At 42.7% G+C, this 26915-nt stretch overlaps 1 protein-coding gene across 1 annotated transcript in view; it reads left to right on the plus strand.

Annotated features, from left to right (window-relative positions):
• The first annotated feature begins 2663 nt into the window (after positions 1–2663).
• The window catches only part of PDZD2 (PDZ domain containing 2), a 137077-nt gene continuing 112825 nt past the window's right edge, over positions 2664–26915 (plus strand). Inside the window, exon 1 of the mRNA XM_021554724.3 lies at positions 2664–3290. Coding sequence (XP_021410399.2) covers positions 2812–3290 — 479 coding nt within the window. The 5' untranslated portion in view covers positions 2664–2811. The remainder of the gene's footprint in view (positions 3291–26915) is intronic.

Genomic DNA, 26915 nt, shown 5'->3' on the forward strand with positions numbered 1-26915 from the left:
GTAGGAGATTTAAATGGTGGTTTTCCCAACTCTGCTGGACTGGAAATGCCTGAATTGAACTAATCTCTTACTCTGGAACAGGCAGAGAAGAGGGTAGTATGCCTCTGTACTGATATTGTGTCACACTGTGTACTAATCCCCCATGCATAGTTGGTAATTTTAAAAAGGACTAAAGCAAAACTCAAACCAGTGTTGCCTCTTTTTGTGTCATTTTTCAATAACTTTCTCTCTGAGCAATGTTTTTCTTCGTATTAATATGCATATAAAGAGTAACTTTTTTTTATCTTCTGCAAGTTTCATTTCATTTTTATACCCTGATGTTTCTATTATTTTTGCCTATGTGTTCATGCTGGTTTTTTTAAACTTGTGCTCAGTAACCTTTTAGTGTTCTTTCTTCTTGTCTTTGGGGAAAATAAAAAGCTCGTGATGCTGCCAAATCTTCTGATCCTTCTTCATTGAGATGCTATTGTGCCTGTGCCTTTTAAGCAAAAAATATTGTTTCTTCAAGAAACTATAGCTCACCTTGATTTCTTTTTTCTTTAAACTTTTCTCCATGAATTCTCTCCTAGCAGTTTCTTTTTTTTTTTTTTTTTTTTTTTTTTAAATGTACTGAAGCCAGTCATTTCTATTTTGCTGTTCGCAATCCCTTGATTTTACAGGCATTCTTACAGGAGTTTCTTTCCACCTTCTTATCCCCTACACATCTCTCTCTGGAGGCACTTCCTTGCTGATTACTTGACCCCATCCATTATGTGAGAATTTTGCTCTGAAGGCACCAGGACTTTCTATCTCCTACTACTTTCTTTTTCTAGCAGTTATCTCATGCTTCTACTTTCCCATTATCATTGAGTCAGCTGTTATCAGGTTCTTGGTTTAGGGTTTGTTGTGCCCTCCCGTGTATTTTGTTTTGTGCTTTCTGCCTTTATTATTAACTAGATAATTTAGCAGTTCTTACTCCTCCTGTCTTCTGGACCTCAGAGCAAATATACACATCATTCTCAGTGTGCCAAGAGGTTCTGCCTCTACTTTTTCTTTGTTGGTCCACATATAAGCTATGCATTTTTAGATCAATATTCCAGATATAGGTCTTACAACAGTAAGTTCCAATTATGTCAGTTAAATCATTGCTTTTGTCTTAAATATGAGATCTTAAATAAGACTTAAATTCTGTGTTAAAAAATCCCACATACTCACCAGTGTTGCATTAGGTATCTAAAATGCTCAGAGGATTTATCCTTACCTCCTGATCAGTCCATGTCTGTATTATCACCACTTGTTTTAGACATGTGCCTAGGCAGTTTCTGTCTTTATTCTTCCCCTTTTCTTCCCTTTTTTTCCTGCCCTGAGCCTATCTCAGAAGTCTCTCTTTCTGAGCAAGGGGCCAGTTCCTCCTTTCCCAAGCTGATGTCTATCCCTGTTGAGCCACTGGTGTAACATCAGCCTCTTGGTTAAGATGCTGGTGTCCTCCTGTAGAAGCATCACGTGGCCCTGAGCTGTTGTTGTCCTTGAGCTTTGTCCTTGACCTTTGAGCTTGTTGTTGACCCTAAGCTTTCTTGGGTCACTTCTGTCCATCTAAGTTTTGCCCCACAGCCAAGGAGGTGGCAGAACTTAGAGGTTTTGGGCAGCAGCATTTTGCAAGAGCCTCCCTCTACACTAATTCTTTTGGGGTTATAAACTCTTCCTACAGCTTTTCTACCTAACACAAGCCTTTATGCACATCTGCAAGAGCACACCTGCAGACTGCAAGCTCGAAGCTGCTGCTTTCTTCAGTTTTCCTGGTGCACAGCTCACTGAGCAGCATCCACTGCTAGAAAATAAAGCCCTGAAAGAATCCGGTCAACCAGACCTGACTCGGGTCAGGGTTTTTTCTTGTTTCATAGATCCTAATGATCCTGGCAAAAAAAACCCTGATTCATCCTGTTGCTTGCTAACCTCTGCCTCCCACTGACTCCTGGCTGTCTGTGTGCCTCCCTCCAAACTGCAGGCAGTTGGGTGATTCACCTGCCGTACTCCTTTCCCGGGAAGCTGGATAGTCACTTCTCTTAGACGCCTTACCCACAAGGTGGCTGTGCACCACCGTTGCCATGAAGAGAGGGACCCCACTGGCATATTTGCCTTTCTGTTTGCTGCTGCCCATCTCTCGTGCAGCTTGGCGGGGAGCTAAGTCCGGGAAGAGACCGGTTTGAGCCTATCCAGCCCAAAATCACCGGCATGGACGGCAGGGCTGTCAGGAAGGGGGGCTGTCAGGACGGCAGGGCTGTCAGCTTCAGTCGCCGGTGAGGCCGGTGCCCCTCCAGCGGCCCTTTGAGCAGGAGTGTCATCCCCGCTCGGGTCAGAGCCCCGGAGCTGCGGCAGGAGCATCCCCTGGGCTCTGTAATCCGCCTTTCACCGCCAAGGTCAGGAGCTAATGGTGACCTTTTATTCCCTTGCTGAGGAGAGCAGCTGGTGCCCTCAAGTGGTAAATGGCAGGAGGAGAGCGGGCCCTTCTAACCGCGCTGTTTTGCCCTCGCAGGACGAGACGCCGTGGGGCTCGTGGTGGGAAGGACGCTTGGTACCCGACCGAGCGGGGACACCGGCGGCAGGCAGACCTGCACGGCCACAGACGCTGGCAAACTTGTCCCACCAGCCTGTTCGTAGGGACGGCTGTAGCGCCGTGACACCAAACATTCCTTGACTTTGTTCCTGGACAGCTGGAACCTCCCAGAAAATCTCCGTGAGACTACATGGAGCTTGCTTTGGACGTGCAGTCCCTCTCCAGCATGTTCGACTGGGGCCGGGGCTGAGGCCGTGAGGGGATGCCCAGGGACAGCGATGCCCATCACACAGGACAACGCGGGGTTCTTCCTGCCCCTCCTGTGCCAGTGGCTGCAGAACAGCTGGCGGGAGGGGGCCGAGGGAGCCGAGCAGCAGCTCTGCCGCTCGGCCGTCCAGAAACTGAGCGAGTACATCCAGCTCAACTTCTCTGTGGACGAGAGCAACCTGCAGCCAGGGAGCTGTGGGGCTTTGGATACGGAGATCTGCACCATGTACCTGGCCCAAGAGATGCGGAAAAATGAAGTCCTCGGCTTGAGCTTTGGGAATATCCCTGCTCTGGGGGACTATGGGGAGAAGCGCCGGGGAGGAAAGAAGAGGAAGGCGCATAAGGGGCCTGTGCTCGATGTTGGGTGCATCTGGGTGACAGACTTGAAGAAGAACAGTCCGGCTGGGAAGTGTGGGAGAGTGCGCCTGAAAGACGAGATCCTTTCTCTGAACGGGCAGCTGATGGTCGGTGTGGATGTCACTGGAGCAAGGTAAGGGTGGCAGAGCCACCAGCAGCAGCTGCCTCTGGTGCCACATGGTGCAAATCACAGTTGATACTGTTGGAAGTCCAGGAACAGAGGTTTTGACCTTTGCAAGAGAGAGTCATGGATTCATTTTTAAGGCCTTGTAGAAAATAAGTAAGAAAAGCAAATTGATAATTAGCCTGCGTGTGCTACTAACACTTCCGCTGAAAACATTTCAGGAGTCATTGGGTCAAAAAATTACACATCATAATTGCCAGAGGGGCTTTACTAAAATAGGAGCCTTCCTGGTTTTTTATAAAATGGTTTTCTTAAGCAAAAATGAACACAGATGCAGCAGCACCGGAAGATATTTTTACAGGTGCTCATATTTTTTGTTGAATTATTTTGGTTGAGAGAAGTGTATTTGACAGCCAAGTGTTGTCTGAGACTTTATCGAAGCAAGACATTTTTTATTTTCCAGTTTGGAACAACTTCATTTTAATAAATTCCCTTTGACTTTAATACATTTGCTCTCTTCTGATGTCTCCTGATCCAGAAAACTTGAAATCTTTAAGAGTTCAAATAAAAAAATTAGGATTCTTGTAATGATACAGATTGTTCTTGTGGTATTTTTTTTTTTAAATTCAGCTATTCTGTAAATTCAGTTACTTTCCCAGTATTGCTCTTTGTGGGCTGGTACACTTTCTCACATTACCCTTTGCAAAGGCAAAACCCTTTCTCTGCTGTAGATGAGGATGTAAACATTCATTCATTCCTGAGGTTACAATGTACCTGAGGGCATGAAATTCTCTCCCTCTTGCCAAAAGGGAATTTATTTTGGGGGTGGACACCTTTGGAAACCAAATCCTAGTGAAGTGACCCCAACAACGGGATAACTTCACTTGAATGTGGCAGGAGTTTGGGCTGACCATCACTCCCAGTTCTGACATGTGGCAGAATAAAAGCAGTGACTCCTCAATCTGTGGGTGTTGGGCAGCTCAACCTTCTGTGGTTTTACAGGTATGATCTGTAATTCCTAGCTTGTAATTCAGTAAGTGTATACATACTGGTACTGTGGCAGTATCGGTCAGTGGCACCTCCAAATTTGAGAGTGTTTATGGCAAAAGGCACTTAGTTTGCTGTTTCCCCTTTGTCAGATGTCACTTTTTCTAAATACAAGGGAATTGCTTGCAGTGGGCAGCAATAATGTTATCTTATTAAAAATGCAAAATGAGAGTTAATAGCCAATGAAGCCAAGAATCTTGGGCTATCTGTTCTCTTTTGGCTTATCTCTGAGGGCTTAATATGGGGCTTGTTCCTTTTGGAAAGTTCTGTTATTAAACTGGCAAGCTGTGACTGCAGCTAATGGGAACTAAGTGCTCCATTTTCCTTACTTTTTTGGGCCATTACAAAGACACAGTTTTAGTGGTGTGGAGCCAGTGTTTTTAAAATCTTGTTTTAGAATATTCAACATCCAATTTAGGCCAAAATTTAGGACATTTTGTAGTCAAAACCCATTTTATTTTCAACATCCACAGCATCCTTATGTAACTTACTATTTGACTATTTGTCTAACTGCTATTTGACAAAGGTGATGTTGATGGATGGCAGTTTGGGACCTTGAGGATGCTCCCAGTTTGGAGAGCTGGCTTTTTCCTATGTGGGAGCTGGCTGGCAGCTCCAACCCCATGTTCCCACATTGTGCATCTGGAGTGCTTGAGGATGCTTTGAGAATCTTTCTCCACTGGGGTGCTCAGAATAATTCTGTCTAGCTTTATAATAGTATGAAAGGCAACATCAACTTGCCTTCTGGGAAGACTGCTTCCAAGAATAAGCTTTCCTAGAGAATTCCATATTGCTGCTATGGTGGAAGTAGCAAAGCCCTTTTCCCCTTAGTTTTTCAAAGAGTTATTGGGGCAGGACAGCACACTGACTAGTACATTGTCTGACAGCACACTAGTACTGACTCAATTTCTGACTGCCTAATTATTCCCTGGCTGAGTGAGAAACATTTCCAGGTCGATACAAGGGGCTGTGGGTGCTCTGATTTGTGGTGTGATTTACTTAGTGGGGCCTAGACATGATCAGTGAAGGTAAAATATTGCCTTAGTTCCTGCAGCACCAGGTTAGACTCAGCAAGCAAAATCACTGCTTGTGTGTTTATTCCACGCCTGCCCAGTGTTCCAGGGCAGCCCTATCTTGCCTGATGAAGAAATTTTTCAAACTGATGCTATGGAAAATCTTCTGATTTATTCCCTTTACAATGGAGGAATTGGCATGGGGGTCTCACAGCTCCACGTTGCAGTAGGGTTTGCAGAAGTGTTCTCACATACCCTGGGCTTCATGTAACCTCAGCTTTAGTTCCAGCCTGCCATCCAAATCCTCCCTGTTCCAAGGGGCTAAACTAATGCACCAGAAAACAAGAGAGAAGAGGTGAGGGTACACAGTCCTTTCTGCTATCCTATGGATGTGGTCAGCCTCTAGAGGATGCAGGGGAAGGTCAGAGGAGCTGGAACAGATTGGGCAGCCCTGGACAGACAGGGCTGTTTTGGCCTTGCTTGGTGGGCCCACAGGTCCTCATGTCTCAGAACGGTGATGGGATCAGACACAGTAAGAGCAGCAAAACACTTCCTGGAGGAGCCAGCTGTGAGTACCACTCATCTCTCTCTCCTTGCTAAGAAAGCTGAATATGACTTCTTTAAAGAAAGGTTATTTATTTAAATTCCACATGATTTTCATGTAAACAGCAGAGATGGGTTGATTATTGCTGAACTTGTTTATTTTATTTTTTTTTCCTTTTCATTTAGAAAAACACTATGGAGTAATAAAGTCATCAAAGCTTTTTGCTTAACAGGGTATTATTACATTAGAGAGGAATAATGTAGGTGGTGTCATTTTTGGTGATGTTAGTGATTGAGGGAAAATTATTGCTCTCTTTAGAGTTAGCAAATTGTGTGTCTATCAAACACAATTGCAGGGAAATTAGCTGTATTGGAATATTGAACAAAGGTTAGTCAAAACTCTGCATATTTATTTATCTATCTTCTGTCTATACAACTGTATCTGCAAAATGCATGGGTTATGTTCCCCCCGACAACAACTTCCTATGTATTTTGGATCAACTCTACTCATTTTGGGCTATTACTCACTTGCTGAAGGGATGCTGTTAGTATTTCTAGAGATAACAGATGGATCCTTCATTTCTTGAACATAACTGAGTGGGGCTTCTTTGAGAAAGTCCTTGGAGCACTGCAAAAAAAAAATTTTTTCATTAATATAATTCAGTTTGAAATATTTGATTATGAATTTCATCAAGCATAGCTGCAGTGCTTGGACACAGCTACCATATACATTTAATCTTTAAAATCAGTGCTAAGTAGATTTTCAAATTCATTTTTGTAAAAAGCAGAGTAAGATACATCACCAGTGTTGACAGTGTGGTAGAAACATGAATTAGTATTATAATTTTGTCATTGAGAAAACCCAACCACTCCTTCAAGATACCATCTTTCTTGTTGCCAGAAATCACCAAACATTGCCATATGTGGGAATACAGTCAGAGAAGTGGCTGGCTTCTTTTTAACCCACAAACTGGAGTTGCTTCCAAAAAATCCAAAGAGAGAAATATTTTGTCAGCCATACCTTTGCACAGTGCTTTTTTAGTCTCTCCTCTTCAGTCAGTGTCCTGGGGAAGTTGCTGAGACTCCTCCTCAGAATAGGTAAAGCATGCCACATTTCAGGGAATTCAGTTTCCTTTCAGAGATGTTGAGAAAGACCTTTAAGAATCAGGTCTGCAATGGAGAGGGAACTTCAAGTGCCACTACTAAAGGCAAATATTTTACTTTAGCTGAAGCTGAGGGTTTCCAGTAGAGCCAAGGTCTTTCATGAGTGCTTGCTGCTACTGCACATTTTATGTTCATGCCTCCAGGATAGCTGGAACTATGAAGGTAAAGTCCTGCTGCTCCTCACACATCAATGCCATTAGTAGTTGTGTGATATATGGACATTCTAAGCACTGTCCTGCCTCTCTGTAAGTGCTAGCAGCTGATTACAGAGGACAATTCAAAATGTCCAACGAAATTACAGGTCTCAAAATGTGCACAGCACTTTGTGCTGCCTGCTGTGGCATTAATTAACAGTCCTGGTCTCTGCTGGGTGAAATCTTGATGTTCTTTGTGAAAAAATGAGTTCTTGCTGGTGCTAGAAACAAATCATGCAGTTTTTGGCTGTAATTAGAGACAGATTCTGCTCTGAACAGGGGTCTTCACTAGGGCAATCTTCTTTGTTCCTGTGCTGTGAGCCCTGCAGACAAGGAGCGGACCTATACCTGCAGAGCAGTGCATGTGCTTTGGGGCTGGGAGCAGTGAAGTATTTACTGTGTCTGAGAAGAGCTGCTCAAAAATCTGGATGTGATTTAAAAACTGTTTTGTCTGAAGACAAACACTTTCAAGGCACTTTTTTATTGAGATCCCCTTTCCTCAGAAGTTTGAATGGGATTATTTTTTTTTTTAATAAACTGCTTTGCTCCTGCAATAGAAATATTTTCTCGCTGGGAGAAACATGCTTCCCCTCCAAATGTGGTCACTCTTTGATATTCAAGTGCTCCAATTTTACATTTTCCATGGGGCACTGCTTCCTACCATGCTGTGTTGAGGCACTGTCACTGCTTCAGGAGGATGGCTGTCTTTGCCATGACTACTTTGTCCCTGTCCTGGCAGCTGCAGTTGTCTTTGGAGCATCTGCAAGATTTTGTTTAACTCTGTTACTCAGCATGTATTCAAAATGCATCCATGTGCCCCTACTGATATGTGGGGATGGGATACTGTGGGAACTCCCTCAGCACATCAGCTGCAGCTCTCAGGCTATGTTTTGGGTAACAAATCCATTCCTTAGTAGGGCTGTGTGTTGAGGTGTATGAATGCCTGTGTTATGGTGGAAGGGGGTAGTTCAAGTCTCTCTGCCTATGATGGGATTGTGTTTCATTGGAGGTTTTTGGGGATTTATCTTCCTGGCAGTGCAATCTCCTTTATACATCCTTTTTATTACAGAAAAATCACCCCAAGAAAACCATCACTGGTCATTGGAGAAAGCTTTGTCTAACAGCACCACCAACTCCCAGGCACATCAGGTTGCATGGATCGATTGCTCTGCCTTACTGTGTTTCCTCACCTCCTTCCTATAACAAAAGTGCTGCCAACACAAAGTGCTGCTCAGTATAAGCAGCTGCTTTTCCTGGTGTTAGTAGGGCCTTTTCTTGGTTATGTCCACAAGAAAATATTTTTTTTAATAGGAAAAATAATGGAAATTTATCCTGTCCCTTTGCCTTTGGCCAAGGGGCAGACATTATGTGTAAGCTCCATGTTAAAATATTAACAACATTGACTACACAGTGAAAAACAAATACAGTGGTCCTGGAGACTGCAGCCTCCAAATGCAGTTTCAGGGAATAAAGTTCTTGTAACTGACCTAAAAAATACCCCCAACCTGTTGTGGAATTGAATTAGTTTCCTTTTTTATACCATATTACCAGTTTTCCTGCTGCTAAGTGATGCATCAGGGCACAGAGGTTGAAATGTGGGGCTTGGTATCATGGGCAAGGATGAGAAGCCTGTGCTGATGTGCCCTCCAAGCTGCCTGGTGCACAAATCCTGAGGATGGAAAATAAGCAGCACATAGGGAATTTGGTTGAGTGTTTCCTCATCCTGTTGAGCTGCTGTGAGCTGGGATACAGTAAATGTGTGCTAAACCTGCACAAAATGAGAGAAAGCCTATGTCTAACATTTGCAAGGCACAGCCTAAGTCTCATTGTGCTCCTGAGATCTGGAGCATGCAGTCCCCTCTGAAGCATGGCTGCTGTATTTTACACTGATAGTGGATATAAATCCCCTGCTTGATAGTGGATATTAATTCCCCCTTCTCCCCTCTCTTAAAATTTAGCAGAACTGAGAAACTAAGAAGAGATGTTTTTCTTCCCTGGTTTTATGTTTCCTGGAGGGTATGAGCAGACTTAGCCACACGTGTTGAGAAATAAATTGCTCTGAAGAAATGAGCTTTATTCCAAATCCTCTCTTAAGAGCCAAAATCTTAAATAGAAGGTCACTAATCCCCAGACTCAGCAGAGATCATTTAGCTGGTTTGTCATCTTTGCTTTATTAATCTGAGTGTGTTCTTCACTCAGTTTTCCCTCCTCACCTCACCCTCTGGTTCCTACCGTCCTGCTTAATGTTCCTATGCCAAGCTGCTGTAGAGGCACAACTCATTCCCTTGTAGCAATGGCCACTAGCAACATCCCATCACCACAACTGCCTCCTCAACAGACTTTCTGAACCCCTCATCTGCCTCAAATTTGCATCTGATCTTCTTGCTCAGACAAGTTTTATCTAAAGCCCATAAAAAGTGATGGAAAGACTTCCACTGATTTAAATAGCTCACATCCTCTACGCGTTTGCATGTTTGTCCAAGCAATTGCATCAGGCTTGGAAAGACTTGGACAGTGGTTGGTGATGTTGTCTTAGGAGGTGTAAAAACTTCAGAGGTTATAGAGACGGTTTTTTCTGTGCTTTGTTTTTGTTTTAATGTGCTGTGAAAGTTCTGATTAGAAATCTGTACCTTGCTGCCCAGTGTATGGCTGTGCCTCTCCATTTAATTTGCTGGTTTGACCATGCTGTAATTACAAGAGAACAAGCCCAGTGTTTGGGAGGGAGCTTTGTCCTCCCTGCTCTTCCCTCCCTGCTCATCCTCTGTGGGAACAACTTGTTTTGGTGAATCAGCCTTGTGCCTTGTCATTTACCTTGATACCAAAGTGCTAGCAGGATCACTTTTACACCCTGAGTGAGATTTTCAGCCTGACACACAGCAAACATTTTGTGATGTCAGGTCATCTGAAGTACAGTCAAGGTGCAGGAGAATGTAGCTAATTGGAAAACTGCTGGAATGTGCAAACTAAGAGTTGCTCTTTTCCACTGCTCAGCCAAGTAACAGGTGAGGCCTTCAGCCACAGCGTCAGTTGTTTTCACAGCCTCTCCAGCAGTGCATTTGCTAGCACAGAACAGTGTCTGAGCCATCAATAATTAAAAATACAGATGTTCAAAGACACAAGCAAGGAACATTCCATGCCCATTATTCCTACTCTTTCTATAATGCTCGTGCCCAAACACACCAGTTTGCCATGTGCAGTAATTCACAGCATCTTCTAAAGTGTAAATGTGACTTTCTCTTTGTATTCTGGGAGTCCAGAATTTTGTACAAAGCAGGCTGTGGGTAAAGATTGATTTTCTTGAGACAGACACTCTGAGCTGGTGCAAAAGGAAGAGGTGTCTAGAGCCAGATTACTGAGTGGCAGTGAGAATCTAGGAAGTTGTCCTTTTCCACCTGTACTGACTCATGTGTCATGAGCCCTGGAAAGGACAGCTTCTCCAGTCCTCATTCAAATAGTTTTTCTTACAGCATGGTCTAAGTGAGTAGCATTCTCATTCTTAGATGTGTTTTGCGGCTGCTCTGCAAGCAGGACATGATCATACCTTCTTGGCAAACTCTGGGTGTGACAATTGCTTTCCTGGAAGATGTACTAGAACTAAACTGTGACCCTCCAGAGCTAAAAGTATTAACAATGATGGCAGCTTAAAACCCACTTATCCCCTGTCACTGGAAATCTGGCCTGACTGTAAAGGACAGGAGCAGGGAGGGTTGGAAAATGGTGAACAAGGAGTCACAAGCTCAACATCAGCCTCAGAGACAGTTTGTCAACACGGACCTGCCATCTGTGGACATAAGTGATAGGATAACTACAATAAACAGATGAGATCAGCAAAGAGACAGGTATATAATCACAGAGAAAGTGGTTGCAGTGGAAGGCTTTTGGGATGGGATTTTTTAATATGGAAAACTCATTGCTTTTTTTAGCTCATGTGATACTTGCATCCAGCTCCAAACAGTATCACATGCTCCTTGAAACTTATTTTTCTGTCTCCTTTTTATCAGATGTTGACTAAGATGGGAAGGGCATATGTATCAACTGCAGACTCTGCAGTATCACTCACTGTTCCTGCTTCTTTCTCTGGGTAAAATGTTTGATGTTCAGCAAGATCACCTGAACCTCCAAAGGAAAACATGTTTAACAGATCCATAACAGGGAAAAGATAAGTTGGCAGGCACTGTGACAAGATTTGGGGCAGTTCAAGAATACTTGTACCTTCCAAAACAGGACAAGAGTAAGACAAATGGTGACTATTAGCAGCAAACTTCACCCTAGAGCATCCAAGACTCAGGAATACCAACTGAAGCCTCTCTAACAAGAATGTGAGAAACTAGAGACAGATGGAAAATGGATTCAGGCTTTTTCAAAATAAAACAGAATTGTCAAAACATGACTGAAAGAGGTTATTCTTTCAGCTGATGCCTAAGACTTATTTCTATTGTTTAAAAAGGTATCAAGGTCTGGTTTTAACCCTTCTCTATAGTCGGTACCAGATGATCTTCAAAAAAACAAACAACTTGCAAAATAAATATTTGAATATAGTAATAACTTTGACCTGTGTTTCCTAGGTCATTACTTAATCACTGAAATAGGTCCAGGCTAGCAGGGTAAGAATTCGATGAAACAAAAGTCAGGGAAGTCTTCCTTCCCATCTTCCTGCACTTTGACCAGTGTCTTTTTTTGCAATCATAACTAAAGAATTACTAACTGCTTACCAATTTTTTGTAGCCTGGGCTATTTTTATTCTGGTAACAAAGAGAAAAACACAGACATGTGATAGCCAGTAAACTTTGTGGTACCATCTATGTGAATACAGAGCCCTAGGCTAGAGGTTGGGGAATTCTGTCTTGAAAGCTCGTGGATGACAAATGGAGCCAAACCAATGTGTAATGTTCTCACTGAAAATGGTTTCTAACAAACAGTAATTGTTCTGCTGAAAACAACATTTCATGTTTTCATCTGTGGAAGAGTTCTACTAAAACAGATTTTTCTCGGTTTCCTCTAGAGGGCAATGTCATATAAATATTTAAAGCAATTTCTGGGTTCTGTCAACCGGGAATTTTAGCCTGTCTTATCTAGGAATTTGCAAGACAGCAGTGAAAATTGTTTCTTTACATGCTTTTAAGATGTGTATATACATAATATAATCTGATTGTTGGGCTCGTAGAGTGCAGTAGCTAATCCCTTTAAGAAGCAAGAAATATGTTGCGCATTTTGGGTAGATTTGGCTATTTTGGAATGCAAAGAAGGAACTGCTGATGAAGACCTGACTCTCTTCTCTACCTGTGCAGCTGCAAGTACTTCCAGGAACTGCCCTTTATGTGACAACTGTAAAAAAGATTAAATCCAGTGCTCCAAGAATGAAGTTACCAGTTGTAGTTTACGTTGGTAGCTAGAATTTCAGAGCAGAGGATAAATCTAAATACCAGGTCTAAGTGGTTCATAAGATCTCGGAAGCACAAAGGTATTGTGCTATTTATTTCCATAAGAATTTATGTATATATTCCTGGGTTTAGTAACTGTATTGCTTGTTTGATGGATGTTAGTAACAGCACAAATTTCAAATTATTTGTCCACATAAACAGCTGCTAAAATTAGTATGACTCAAAGGTGGTCACTCTGGACCTCAGTAATTTAATTTAAGGAACATTTTTAGTTATTGTAGTATAAAAATGGTAAAAATATCTTATTACTATAAACTATAAAAATATCTATATTACTATATAGATAAAGGCTGTTTTGTTTTCCTTAAAGATCTTGTGTAGGATTTGAAATATATTTCCATGGGCATAAATTTCTTTTTTGTTACCTGTATCATTATCTTCCTTCCTTCTCCCAAACTGATATTTGTAAAACAAAAATTTTCTCCTGACATTGCAACATAAAAATGGCTTTAGGGAATTCCTTTCACAGTTTTGTCTCCTTTCCCCTCCTGATGGCCACTAGTCCCTTGGAGATTCACCATAATGGCCTTATTGGATTATCTTGCAAATACCATGCATTTACTGAATTTGTGGGTTAACATTATTTAACATGATAAAATTTTTTTTTTCCAAAAAAGTAGAAGGCAATCTGCAGTTGTGAAGTTCTCTAAATGAATAAACCTGTTAGTTTGTTTTTCCCCAAACAGGAAACACAATTATTTGAAGTAAAACACTTATTCCCCAAAGTGCTTTACTTTGAAAACAATGGCCTGTGAATAAAAAAACAGTATTTGCATTGGCTTCAAAACCAGCAGGTATTAGGTAGCAAAGCAAGATTTGCCATGTACTTTTGAGTAATAGCAACTCCAAGAAAAATCTGAGGTCTTCTGTAGGTTTTAAAAGCTTAAATAGGTGAGAATTGCTTTTTATGTACTGCTGCTGGCCAGACTTTTTCCTAGACTCTGCCTTAAGAGAAATATGATAAGCAGTTTGCAAATGTTAAGTTCCTAAGAAAAATTTTTAGAGACCTCAGAGGAAAGTAAATATTCTTAGTTTCATTTCTCCTGCTTCATGAGAAGCTTCGTCTTTGAACCTTATATTCATCATCACCTTCATTTAGGGCTTGTGTTTAGATCTCACTGTCTCTAAATTAGCTGGCAGCTTAATGCTTAATCACTGGGGGATTATTCCTTGCCTGGCTGAAAGGAGCTATGTTTGGGGCTGTGGGTGGTGGGGAGGTTGTGCACCCTCGGCTGGGATCTCTGTTCGTGGGTAGCCCAGGGAATGTCACGCCTGCATGGCTGCAGCTACCTTTGTCTTCTCCTTGCCTCCTCTGCCTGCTTTGCTGGTGAGTCTCTGCAGTGCAGCTCTCTTGCTGCTGTGCCCGACGTCTCTGACAATTCCGTAGCACCATGGACTTTGCTGGAATGCCTTCCAGTTTGCCTTCCAAATTTCCTCCTGCCACTGCTTATCTGTCCCAGCTATACACTAAATAGTCTAATCCCTGATCTGGTTTTCTATTGTGGTCTGCATTTGGAAAGTAAGTGGTGTCTACAGCAGAGCAGAAAATTATTTAGTAATCCAGTTTCATCAGGATGAACTACATGGTTAAAATAAATCGGATTTCAATAGTTCACCGGTTATGCTGTGGAGAAAGAAATAATACTTAAAAAGGTGTACAGATGCCAAATGGATTAGAAATTAATGGCTGATGTATGGAATTCTAAATCAATGAGGGTTTACAACAGGGTTCTGCCTTTAAAAGGACTCTATATTATATAGTGGATGAGAAAGGCGGAATATCAGTGCTTTATAAGAATGATTTTGTGGCTTAAATGCTTTCTCTGATGACCTGAGAAACAAATTATGAACTGTGGAAATGAATTTAGGGATCATCATCACTTATAAAAAAATCATGCAAGTTAGAGAAGCAAACCTCTCTCTTCAGACAGGTAGATTTCAGATGAGCTTCAAAACAAAAGAGATAAATGATGAGAAAGTAGAAAAAATTTAGGATGGAAGGAGGACTTAGAAATTCATTAATCCTGGCTGGATGAATAATAATCAGAAGTGTTTTGTCTAATGTGTAATTAAATTAGATACCATTATCTGTTCAAACCATTCAGCCAGCTCTAATAGCCAAGGAAACCAATCCTGAGTCCAGGTGTTAGCTCCCACATTCCCCGAGGTTTTCCCAGCCTCAGGGATATTCTCTCATTTAATGATAGTATCAGTAATAGTATTAAAGAATATGAAAAGTAATAGTCTCCCTTTTTATATAATCTTCAACATGCAGAGCAGCACACCTGGGGCGCCCTGTCCATGTCCTACATCAGGGGAATCATGAGTGACTTTGCGAAGCCAAGTGAAGATCTCCTCTAGATTAAAAAATGTCATATACTGTGCTATATATGTCATAAGGTGGTGAATCAATCCAGCATGAACCCAGTGTAAAGAACTAGTTTAAATTCCATATAAAGTTTTGACTTCTTCACATATTTTTAAATTAGTGGCATTTGCTGTTTGCTTGTAGCTCATGCTGCTGTCTACAGTAGGCCCATGCTGGTACCTTCCACTTCTCTTCCACATGCTTCTATTTTAAATCATTGACTTGTAAGTTATGCTTTCATAAAGTGTATATGACTTAGAGCTATGTATCTACCTCCTGTCAAGGTCTTACAGCCTAATCGTTAGCATGTGTGGGCTTAAGAAGTGTTGGGTTCTGGTCAAGCTTTTTCCCCATGCTGTGAACAAGTCATGGCCTCAGTATCAGGGAGGTGATGACAGCAGCTCACTTTCTGCAGGTGCTTGAGCTCTCGGGGGGAAAACCACTTTATTAAATGCTGGGTTTTATGGCAGAGTTTTTCTTTCCAGGTACTTGCTTGTCTGGTGCAGCGTTATAAAGTCAGAGTACCTTCACAAGAGTTAAAATTCTTTGTAATACCTGTTCCTGCAGAAGTACATTTGAGCAATACCAGTAAGCTCTAGCTTAGGAGTACCTTCCTGGTTATGAATTCAGCTATTATCCAGTCTTCCCAAGTATCTCCAAGAGGCGTCTATGTACAAGAGCGAGATTTTTTAATGTGTAGAGTTTCCTAGAGTAATGACAGAATGGAAAAACTGAATTCTGTTTTTCCAAAGCCTCGAAGCCAAAACCTTGTCCCTTCCTGTGCCTACTGCTTGCTATGTGGGGAAATAATAATCCAAAAACAAAACCAAAAAAATCCCCTTGGCCTTCTTTTTGTTGTGTGATCTAGCCAACACACAGCTGAAGTCTGATTTCCATTTACAGTATTTGAGATCTGTGGTGAACTGAGAAGGTCTGAAGCCAGTCCTGAGGGAGCTGCCAGTTATCTGGTTGGAGTGCTTGCTCCAGTTTATAAACCATTGCATATTATACCTTACTGTGTTATCTTTTAGAGCTGAAACACTGAAAAAGTCTCACAAGGCTGAAGACTTTGGATGTGGGTTTGTTAAAGAAAAAGGGGCCACTTTATGGCTTTACTGGGGAAAATGTAATTAAGTAGTTTCCTGTTTAACACAACTATTATTTTGATAGAACTTCCTTACAAGTATGAACAGGCTAATTGGGAAGCTGAGGAGGAACTGGTATCAAAGGTAAGCATGTGAGAAAAACAGGATTAAATATAATTCATTGCATGGCAGATACACACTGGGAGCAGCCTGGTAATGCAGAGGCCATTCCACTACCCCAGCTCCCAAACTTTACCCTCTCTCATGGTCACTTCACACATCCCCCTTGCTTTGTGGTCCCTACTTTGCCAGTCAGGGAGCCCATGGGCTATGTGCAGGAGTGATGTGGGAGTTTCAGGTGCAGACACAGAGAGAAAGTTTGTATGTAGTCCATGGAATACTGTTTCTGGGGTTCCCCAGCCTCCTTCTCTGAGGGCTAACTTGGTGCATGGAATGGGACAAAAAAGTGATTGTGAGATTGGGCTGAGAATTTCCTGTTTTGTCACATTTTGCTACACGCTCTTTCAGCAGCATTCATCAAAGTAACCTGGACGTTGTCTCCTGGAGAAAGAGCTTGATATAAGTTTTAAACTTCGCATTGCTCTTATTTTTCCCCAGGTTGTCTGCATTTGGAATTTTTAGCCTCTAGATTGTGGCAATTGATCAAAATGTTCCTGTGTCATTACTAACGCTTGATTTTTATTTTTCTTCTCTTTCAATTGATGGCAAAATCTGCTCCTGACCTATGAGGAAGGCTTGGAACCTTACCAAATGAAAACTTGAAGCCAAGGAAGAGCATTTGTTGTTTGGAATACCCCTTTTTTATTAGGACAATCAAAAGGCAAACTATTTTTCATCCCTTGTAAAATGGTTATATATTCATTCAGGGGGAAGGAAGTGAATCCCAAGTATAGGAGATGGAGGAGCAGTTCCTGATTTTCATATGTGTAAGCATTATGGCAAGGCAGATTGATCAACTAAAGAGGTGACTCTTGGTTTATGACCATGTAAAAGGAGAATTGAACCTGCAGGATGTGTTCTCAGATATGGTCAGCTACCACAGATTAGTCCAAAAGAAAACATCACACCTCAAAAAAACAAAAAAGCTAAGGACCAGTCATAATCCAACAAAATTAAGAGATAGCCTAGGGAAAAATCCAAAAGGGATCAGAAATCCAAGAAGGATACTGCCCATGGAGCCCATAGGTACAGTGTCTGAGATCTGCAATCAGTACCAGATGCTGCTGATACATGGTGTGGATCCTGTAATAAAGAAATGCTGGACACATTCAGCCCAAGCAGGAAGCCTTGCAGATTAAATTTGTATTAGTTGGAGCCTGTAGATTGCTTTTGCAAGCAAAATTGAGCCTGGGTGTTAAGATGATCTGGATCAAGAAACCCAAATTAGGTTTCCTCCTTAAAGAGGAATGAGTGTATTTTGGCACAACTTTTCATAATGGTTTTAGAAAGAAAATATTTGGTAACAGATGCAGTATGTTTCTGTATATTAAATCCAGTCTGTGAAATAAAGTTACTCTCTCTCTGACTTCACAGAATGATCAGAAGGCTCCTGGAACGAGATACCCCCTAAATTTTATGTGTGTTTTAAGGAATACTCTTGAAACATTAATAAGTGGTGAGTGGATGGCATAGTCTAGTATGTGCTGGGAAGTACACACAGATGAAATGCAGGATGGTTTGCAATGTTTAAAAAGCAAACAAGGTCTTGGCTTCCACTTGGAATATTGTAAGGATCACAGCATATTACATTAATGGAGGCTATTCTAGCATAAAACGAAAGCCACAATCTCTGCAGCTCTGGTCTAGGACACTGGGGTAATATAAAGTGACTCCAGGGTGGAGTACAGGTTGCTAGAGGGGACAGCCTCTGTTGTAACCTACATGATTTTCATAGTTAAAGAGAAGGGAAAAGTGTTGCTTTCACAGGAAATCCTAGTGAGCAACCACATATGGGCAATGAATTGGGAACTTGGGAAAGTTAATTCCTGAACTGGGAGCTTGTGTAGCCTTACCTGCTACACAAGTCCTGCTAGCTCTGGTGCTGGCAGTGCAAGTAGAGCCTAAGCATCCTGCTGGGTGTTTGCAAAGGGGTAAAACACTCTGTTCCCTGGTGTGCTCTGAAAACACACAGTGTCAGAACTTGTGTTACTCACCTTGAGATGTGTTTGAGGGTTGGTGCACTCTTGGCAAACTTTAGCAGAGTGGCTGGCCTTGGTGCCCAGGGCCCAGCATTATCCTTGCAGTCAAGGTAGTGACAGGGGCTGGGAACTGGCACCAGCCCTCCTCTCCAAGGCCCTTCCCTCTCTTGTCTTTGTCTTATACTTAATTTCCCTTACGCTTTTCCTGGGATATGTGGTCATGTTCCATTTTGTGTCATGGCTAAGTCACTTGCAACACTGCAAGTGAGGGAAAGCAGGGTGAGCACCTGGAAGCACAATCCTGGAGCAGTTTGCCAGCAAAAACTTGATGGGCTGGTTGATCTCTTGCCCAAATCAATTTCCTCTGGTAGTTTTAGAAATCCCAGTGTGAGACTTGAACAGTCATAGGTGTGCAGAACCCTTCCAAACTGTAGCAGCACCTTGCTACCTCTAGATTGGGGTTGGTGGATCTGGTACATTTTCCCCCTCTCTACTGACACTTTGGGATTATAATGAGATGTACATTGTATTCTATGAGTACAGAAAATATTCAGATTGCTGTTCTTGTGCAAAGGAAACAAGCCCCTGTGATAGCTGCATTCCCCTAGGTTGCTGAGCACCCCATGCAACATTTTACACTCAGCAGAGCTTAGTGGAGTTAAAAATAGTTCTTGTTGTCAAAATATTTCTTGGTAGTAAAATGTCCTTAGGATATTTTGTGAAGTGATAACCTTTGGACATAACAGGGTAAGGAAAAATCAGTCTTTAATGCTGAAAAAAAAAAGATTTGCCTTAATTGCACAATATGGCAGAAAGTTTAGGAGCAGAGAAAAGTGCCATCACCTTGTGGATGGAAAGAATGGAATTTAAATGGAAATCTAAGGGTGAGTCTATAATGTAGGATACTAGATCTTTGTTAAATATTTTTTTCTTTGGTGCTTGAAAGTTTATCTGGAAGAAAATTTCTGACTATGTGCAGTGGATGAACATCTTGCTGGGAGTCTTTGAATTCAATGCACAGTAAAGCCTGGCTTTTCACTTTTTATCTGATTTTAGAATGCAATTCTAAATTTGGCCTGCAAGTTATAATTTCTAAAAACAAGCTTAGATATGTGTTTCCACTCTGGAAAAAAACACTTTTAGTGATAACAGATTGTTTTGAGCAAATGCATGTTCCTGTGTAGAGTTTCAAAACTGGGCCATACACTGTAAAGAAGTGAATGTATTAAGTGAACAGAAATTTAAATTAAAACAGAGGACATTACTGAGAAAATGCATACGGTAAACAGGGATTCCGATGTGACAGCTTGATGGCTTCTTTTCATTCTAATAACTGTAGCTGGAGTTAAATGTAGCAGATAAGGTAAATTGCTTAAAGGCTATATGATTTCTGGCTTATTGCTCTCTGTTTTACTTCAGCAATACCAGTACATTCCTTATATCTGTTTTCTGCTCTCCAATCTGAGCTACTGCTTTGTATTTTGAAATGAAATACAGTATAATTAATGCCATGTAAATCACCACTGTTGTGAACTATGTGATATCGCATTGCTCTGGCACTACAAATTCACCTGAATTAGAGAACTTCTGGGTGAGAAGGCTTTATCCCAGTTTATAGAAGCTACTAAATAAGTTCTACAAGCACATAGGGAATATAATTAAAAAGTGAGGTCAGAGCTATATAATCTAGGTACATTACATCATGGCTTGGAGTTTCATGGAATATTCTCTAAAAATGAGTATTTTTTAAATTTACATAATTGATTTTTAAAAATACCAGCTTATAAATAAACTGCAAATGCATAAAATCAGATCTAATATAATTGCTTACTAAATATAAACATTTCCACAAACAGCTCTCTGCCCTCAGAGCTCAACCTCTGGCTAATGGAGCATATTTTGAAGCAGAAAGGGCCTGTGGGGAGCAGTGGGAGGGTGTTATCAATACAGTCACCTTACATCACTGCAAGGAAACTAGCAAGCAAAAAAAAAAAAAAAAAACCAGAAAAGAAAAAGAGTCTACTGGAGACTACTGATCTTAAATAACATTTTAAATAACAATTAGCCTTAACATAGGAAGTCACAGTGTCAGCCTCTGGGACAAAGACCCTATGTCTGTGTTTTCATTACAAACTACTGACTGTATTTTGAGTGCTATAAAAATAATAATTACGGACAAGTGAATAGAAGAATAAAATTGAGTGGTTCAATTTCTTGACATCTCTCAATACAGTTTCCCATGGATTGCTTTCCATATTTTACCTAAAAATCCCTGCCTTCTGTTGTAGAAAACATCTCTGACTGTAGCCCATGTAAGTAAGAAGCACAGATGAAAAGCTTGCTGACAAGGCACAGAGGCAAGGCATCAGAATGTCTCCTAAAAATCAGTGAAAAAGCATCTAATTTCCTACTATTTGTATGGTGGCAGGAATAAGTGAGAGTTTACCAGTAATTCTAGTTTAGGTCTTGTAAAGGCCTGCCTGCCTGCAATTTGCACATAAAACCTAAGGGCTGGGTTGTTTTCAGCCAAATCTGGAGCTACTTGAATTTTTTTTTTTTTTTTGGTCGTTGGAATTGTTCTGCACACTCCATGAACTTGCAGCCAGCACAAAAAGACTAGGGTGTAACTCCCAGCTGAGATGTGGGTCGCTCTAGGGGCACGCTGCTGTGGGCTGTGGTATTCAGCTCTACAGGGTTGTTTATAGTAGCTATGTGTTGGAGCTTTTAAACTTGCATTTTTTAAAAAAACACAAACTACTTTTGTTTGTGTGCAGAAGAAATGGAGAGGGAAAGGTTTTCTCTGCGGCAGTCCTCTCATAGTGTAAGAATATGTGCGGCTTTCTGGAGGTGGTGGTTTCAGAGACTCGGGAAACTCAGTGGCCTGAATGCCACAGATTGGCCGAGTGAACTGTGAGAAGAGCCACGAAGAGGTCAGGGAAGGGATTTTTGTGTTTACATTGTCACACCTGGGAGCAGATCATGGCTTCTGCAGTCCTTGACTCCACCCTGGCATGCTGGATGCCCATGCAGTTTTAACCCTCTTTTGTGTAATTTTTGTGGTTTATGGCTGAGCCCTGAAGTTTGTTGTTTTGTTTTAGGAAAAAAATGGAACATCATGTTGTTGTCCTGGCTTATATGTGGTCCTGGCAATGCTTATTGTGTTTTTAAAGGAATTTATTTTAAATATGCACTTTCATTTAGATGCCCATTAGATCCACAAAGCCTTGGATCCTGGGAAGATGCTGTATAATTAACTTTATCTTTGTGTGTTGTATGTCAGGAATGGCAGACATCTGCTGCCCAGGACACAGCATTGTTGAGAGAATGCAAATGTCTGTGACTGTTGTAAAGAGCAAATATTTCTGGTGTTCCAGCTTCTGCAGATAATGCTTGAGATAAAGCAAGGCTTAAAAATGGTGCAGTTTAAGGTACTTAAGAACAGAGCTAATACTTAAGAACTTTTCTCAGTTGTTTCCTCAAAATGTTAACTTCTCATACTCAGACATTAATGAAACTTATTTTAGTGACATGTAGTTTGTACGAATGTGGCCTGTGGTGATTTGTGCTATTTGTTGTTTTTTTGAATGTGAATCAAGAATTTATTTATACAGAGACAATTATAAGGAAAGAACCAAAAATAATGACAGTCCCAGAAATGCTATGCAACATTGCCCCTGTGGTGTGTCATGGGATCCAACTGCACCTTTACTAGCTAAGCACTGAAGTGGCTTTTTCTGTAGCTTTCTTTTGACCGCCTTGAGAACCGGTTTCATCAGTCCACCATCCTTAATTTTCTTAATTTTTCGTTTTTGTACTCCTGAAATTCAAGCTAGAAATTAATGACACCCAACTCTGTGGGGCAGAAGAGAATGATCTGTGCTAAGTAGTTCTTCTTGCATATGTATGAAGCCAATTTTCTTTAGACAGATTTCTTTAGATAAATCAATGCTTTATCTTTATAGAACTGTATGACTCAAATCCTGTTTTGGCTTATAGCACAACAGATTACTTTGAAATGCACAGCTGCGTGTATGTGCGTAAAATATGTAAATGCTATCAATATTCTTTAAAATGAAAGCTGAGAAGATTTAGGGCCATATCCCCCAAGTTTCACTAGGATGTTGGCTCCTAAACAGACCTAGAAAAGCCCTGCACAGCTGTCACCAAGCTGGGAGGTGTCTAATAGTTCTAGACTTTCCTGATGCCCAAGAGGCAGTTTCTGTGCTCTCTTCCAGGGTGCTTCAGTCATGCCTGAGCCTGAGCAGCTCATCTGTCTCCTTGTGCCTTGGGGACCCTGTATGCCATTTCCCTCTCTACTCTGCCTCCTCAGGCCAGTCAGTGTGAGAAACCACCTTCTCACTCCCTAGGCTGCTTCAGCCAAGGTTTTACCAGGCAGGACTTTGCGTTTTACTTTGCATTTGAATAGGAAATTTGGGTCATATTTTGTGGCCCATAGGATAAACATTTGCTGGATCCTTCTGGACATCCAAGTATGATAGGAGAGTGTGCAGAATAACTGCTGTAGTTTCTTTTCTGTTTATAATTATAGCATAAATAGTGACACCAAAGGAGACATCTCAGGGTGTGATTCCTACTCCAAAACTCTTTTCTATTCTTATAATAACCAGGCCATGGGCAAAACACAGTTTTTGGGTGGGGACTCAGAACAACCTCTCCTCCCACATTAACATCCTGAATTTTTGATTCTGTTTTGCAACAGAGGAATACATGTAAAAGAAGAGGTGATGGGGAGGCCTTGGGCAGGAATTGTCTGGGAGCTACTTATTTTCCTAGGAAAATAATGCTGGTAGCATTTCTCTCCTCTTGAACAGAGGCTATGGAGTTTGCTGTCCATATCCTGGATGAACTTCCCAGCCCCTCTGCTGCTCGGAAGATGCACACAGCCATCACAGCCTTTTCTCACTGTGCTCAAAATTTGGTCTCTGCTTTTTAAATGAAGGGGCTTATGAGTTTGTGTATTTTTTTTTCCTCAGAAGATGTCAGGCCATGAATCATGGTGGGAAGGGAGGAAGTTCCTGGTTAGCAGTCTTGAGCCCCAGAAAGTCTCACATCCCAAGGATTGAAAGCTTCCCTTCTGGTTAGCTCTAGATATGTTAACTATTGGTGTGTTTCATTTTGGCATCTAATTAACTGCCTGTGCTCCCTGGAAGCTGAGGCACTGACATCAGGCCATGCATTTCACTCCAAGGAACACTAGTTAGAGGCTCTTCTGTCTCCTCTGGAACTCTTGTCTCCCTCTAAGCTCATAGAAGGCTGAAAATCGCGCTGAAAATCCTGAAAAACAGGAGGGACAGTTATTTCTGTGCAGGGTAGTACTTCTGGGAGCCAGAACTGATGTGAGCAAAGCTAAACTGTTAAAAGATAGCTTGAGTACAACATGGGACTCAGCAGAAGAATTTAATCCCTGTCCATCTTGATTACAGTTGTGATCTGCTCGCTCTCTGGCCAAATATCATTATACCTTTCTGCTCCCCCCCCCCCCCCCCGCCCCCCCCGTTATAGCAATGTGTTTTCTACCTGTCTATGGCCAAAACTTCTGTATCAGGAGATGGCCATTCCACAGCTGTATATTTTAGATGGCAGAAGTAGAAAATATAATACTAGCTGCTGTTAGGTCTGCCGGGAATTGGCTGCCACACACCTGGAAAATGGCCGTGAGATGTTAATGACAGCTTGTGATAAAGACACTTGGCTTTGGCACAACAGGCCAGGCTCTGGGGAAGGAAACAGCTCCTAGCAGTTTTGTGGAGGTAGCAGTGGGGATTTTAATTTGGAATTCGCGAGTGAGAAATATTTTTAACGGGGGGGGAGGCGGGGGTGGGGGGCATACACAGGACACCTTTCAACAGGAGCCTGCTTCGGGTGGAGCAAGTGTGAGAAGCACCATCTAGAGCAGGTGCCGCTGGAAAGCGACCTGTGAAGGTGCCCGAAGGCAGCGTAAGACTGTTCGGCACATCCCCCCGGCGGGGGCGGCTGGAGCTCCGGGAGGGTGGGCGCCGGGGGCTCGGGCCCGGCTCTGTCCAGGTGCCGGGCGGAGGGGGGTGTCCCCGTGCGCCGGGGTCGCCGCTCCCACCTGCGCGGCGGGCGGGGCGGGGCGCGGCGGCGGCTCGGGGCCGTGCGTGGCCGCCTGCAGCCGCGCCCCGCGCCGGGAGGCGGCGGCGCCGCGGACGAAGGTGCCTCTCCGCCGGCGGCAGCGGCGGCAGCACTGCCAGCAGCAGCAGCAGCAGCAGCAGCCACGAGCAGCGGCACAGGCACCATCACGGGCACGGGCAGCGGCACAGGCACCATCACGGGCACAGGCAGCATCACGGGCGCAGGCACCAGCACAGCCGCCACCGCCGCCGGCGCGCTCCGGCTCCGCGGCTCGGCGCCGGCAGGTGATGGAGCGGATGAGCGGGCTGGGGGGGCGGGCTGCGGGGACCGGCCGTGTCGCCCGCGGTAGCGGGGAAGGCTGCGCCCGGCGGAAGGACGGGAGGCCGGGCGGACAGCAGCGTGGAGCCGCGAGTTGTGCCGCGGCCGTAGCGGGGCGGGTGTGCGGCGGCCCGGGGGGACCCGGCTGCCGGGGTCCGGAGGGTCCGTGCGGGCGGCGGGAGCCGCGGTGACCCGCGGGCTGCGGGACTCTCCCCACCCAGTGCTGGGGGCCTCGGGCTCGGGGCTGGGCAGAAACTTCATTTGGGATCTGGCAGGAGAATACGCGTTCTCGTGGGGACAGGACTCGGTTCAAAACCACTAAACAGTTCGTTTGGAGAAAATCTTTACAACTCCAGGCACAAAATGCTTTCCTTTAGGACATACGAAAACCAGATTTTTAAAATGAAAGTGCTGCCGAAAGCCTTGCAGAGAAGCTTCTCTTGGCAAGCCAGCGTACTGAAGGCTTTTAATAAGGAAAATATAGTCTTTCAACTGGATGCAAAAAATAGAGCTGAATTATGATTTCCTAAATCTATCACGATTCCTGGCTTTCAGTTAGGAGAGCTTTTGGTGGCGTTCAAGTGCCACAACCATCATGTTCCTTAAATATCTCCTAATCCCCAAGCAAACAAAAGTCTATTGGTGTTTAATGTGTTTGGTACATGTAGATCAGAGCTGTACTTCATTCTTATTTCATAGTTACTTTGTGGTGATACAAATCCAGTGCTTCTACTCAGCTAAGTTTTGGCAGGGTCCTTTCTTGCAGCGGAACTGGGGGACCTTCTAAATGAAGCTAACAAATAAAATATGCTTTGAAATGGAGTGCAGATGGGAAGCCTCTTAAGTATTGTGTTGCACAACAGTGCACTGTGTGTGCATTTGGCTCACAGAACTGGGGTTTATGAATGCATCCATAATCTGAACTGGACCCTTTGGTGTTCAGAAATATCATGCATTAGTGTCTGAAACAGCAGCAGTTCTGGTGATGAAGGTTAATTCATCTCTTTCCTGACAGTACTTTTGGTGCCTGACATCTCTGGTCAGCATGTTTCTTAGAAACTCGTATATGTCCTAATTTTCTAATTCTGAGATAGTCTTAAATTGTGATTAAGAGGAATAACTGGTGTTTGCTAGCTCAGGTGGGTGGTGTCTCAACTTCTTTAGAGCTATCTTCTGAGTGATGCAGCTGTCCCTTGTATTGTACAGCACCTGTGAATTGACGTTTTATGCTGACTGATAGCAACACCCTCAACAATAGAAATTGAGTTTTTCTATCCCAATTTCTTTATCCCTGCATAGCACCCTTTCTTCGCAGTAGGGAGTGTCCCTTTGGCTCCATCTCCTGGCTCAAAAAGAGGCTCCCCCTTCATTAAGAAGCCTCTGGGTGGTACTGGTAAAAATTGGGTGAAAAGGGTGATGAAGGCTTTTTCTTCGTCTTGAACTGTGTGGTCTTGGGATCTCTTATACCAAAGTCCCTCCTACTGGAAAATGGAAGTTACGTTCTCACTTTTATTTCCTGAAAAGAGAGCATGTCTCTTATGCTACTTCTTATGTCTTGGAAAGATTTTTCACTTAGTGACTAAATATTATCATGGTATTTAGAAAATCATAATTTAGAATTTCTTTCCTCTCGTGGATCTGCTCTCAACAGAAGGGTTAGTCATCTCTCCTGATACATCTCTCTGTGTGATCTTTTAGTGGAAATGTGTTAATGATACATCCTTTCTGTCATGATTTTTCTGCATGGTCAGGAAAGTATCTTGCCTGCAAATTATTAATCCATTTGAAATAGAAAACCTGTGGTGCTGTGGAAGGATCTTGCTGTGATTTAGCAGATGTATGACTATGATTGACTTTGCATATCAGCAGAAGGAATCTTATTCTGCAAGTACAGTGAGATGGCAGGAACTTTCCTTTGTGGAGCATCTTTTGTATGCCCTCTCTTTGGTGCAGAACAACTTCCTTCAAATGCCACTGACAAGGGGGAAAGATTCTTAGTCAGACAGTACAACCAGGGTGCTTGTCTTGCTTGTGACAGCCAGAGTTATGTATCCATCCACTGTACCCCAGACTGAAAGGGGAAGGTGTTGGGCTGTTCTGTCACTGATCAGAGATGCTCATGGGGGTAGCAAAGCAATAAAGTGTTACTTCTTAGAGCTGGTCAGCTATGTGAAATTGGGAAGATCTC

The sequence above is a fragment of the Lonchura striata genome, chromosome Z, assembly GCF_046129695.1.
Source record: "Lonchura striata isolate bLonStr1 chromosome Z, bLonStr1.mat, whole genome shotgun sequence".
Classification (NCBI taxonomy): Eukaryota; Metazoa; Chordata; class Aves; order Passeriformes; family Estrildidae; genus Lonchura; species Lonchura striata.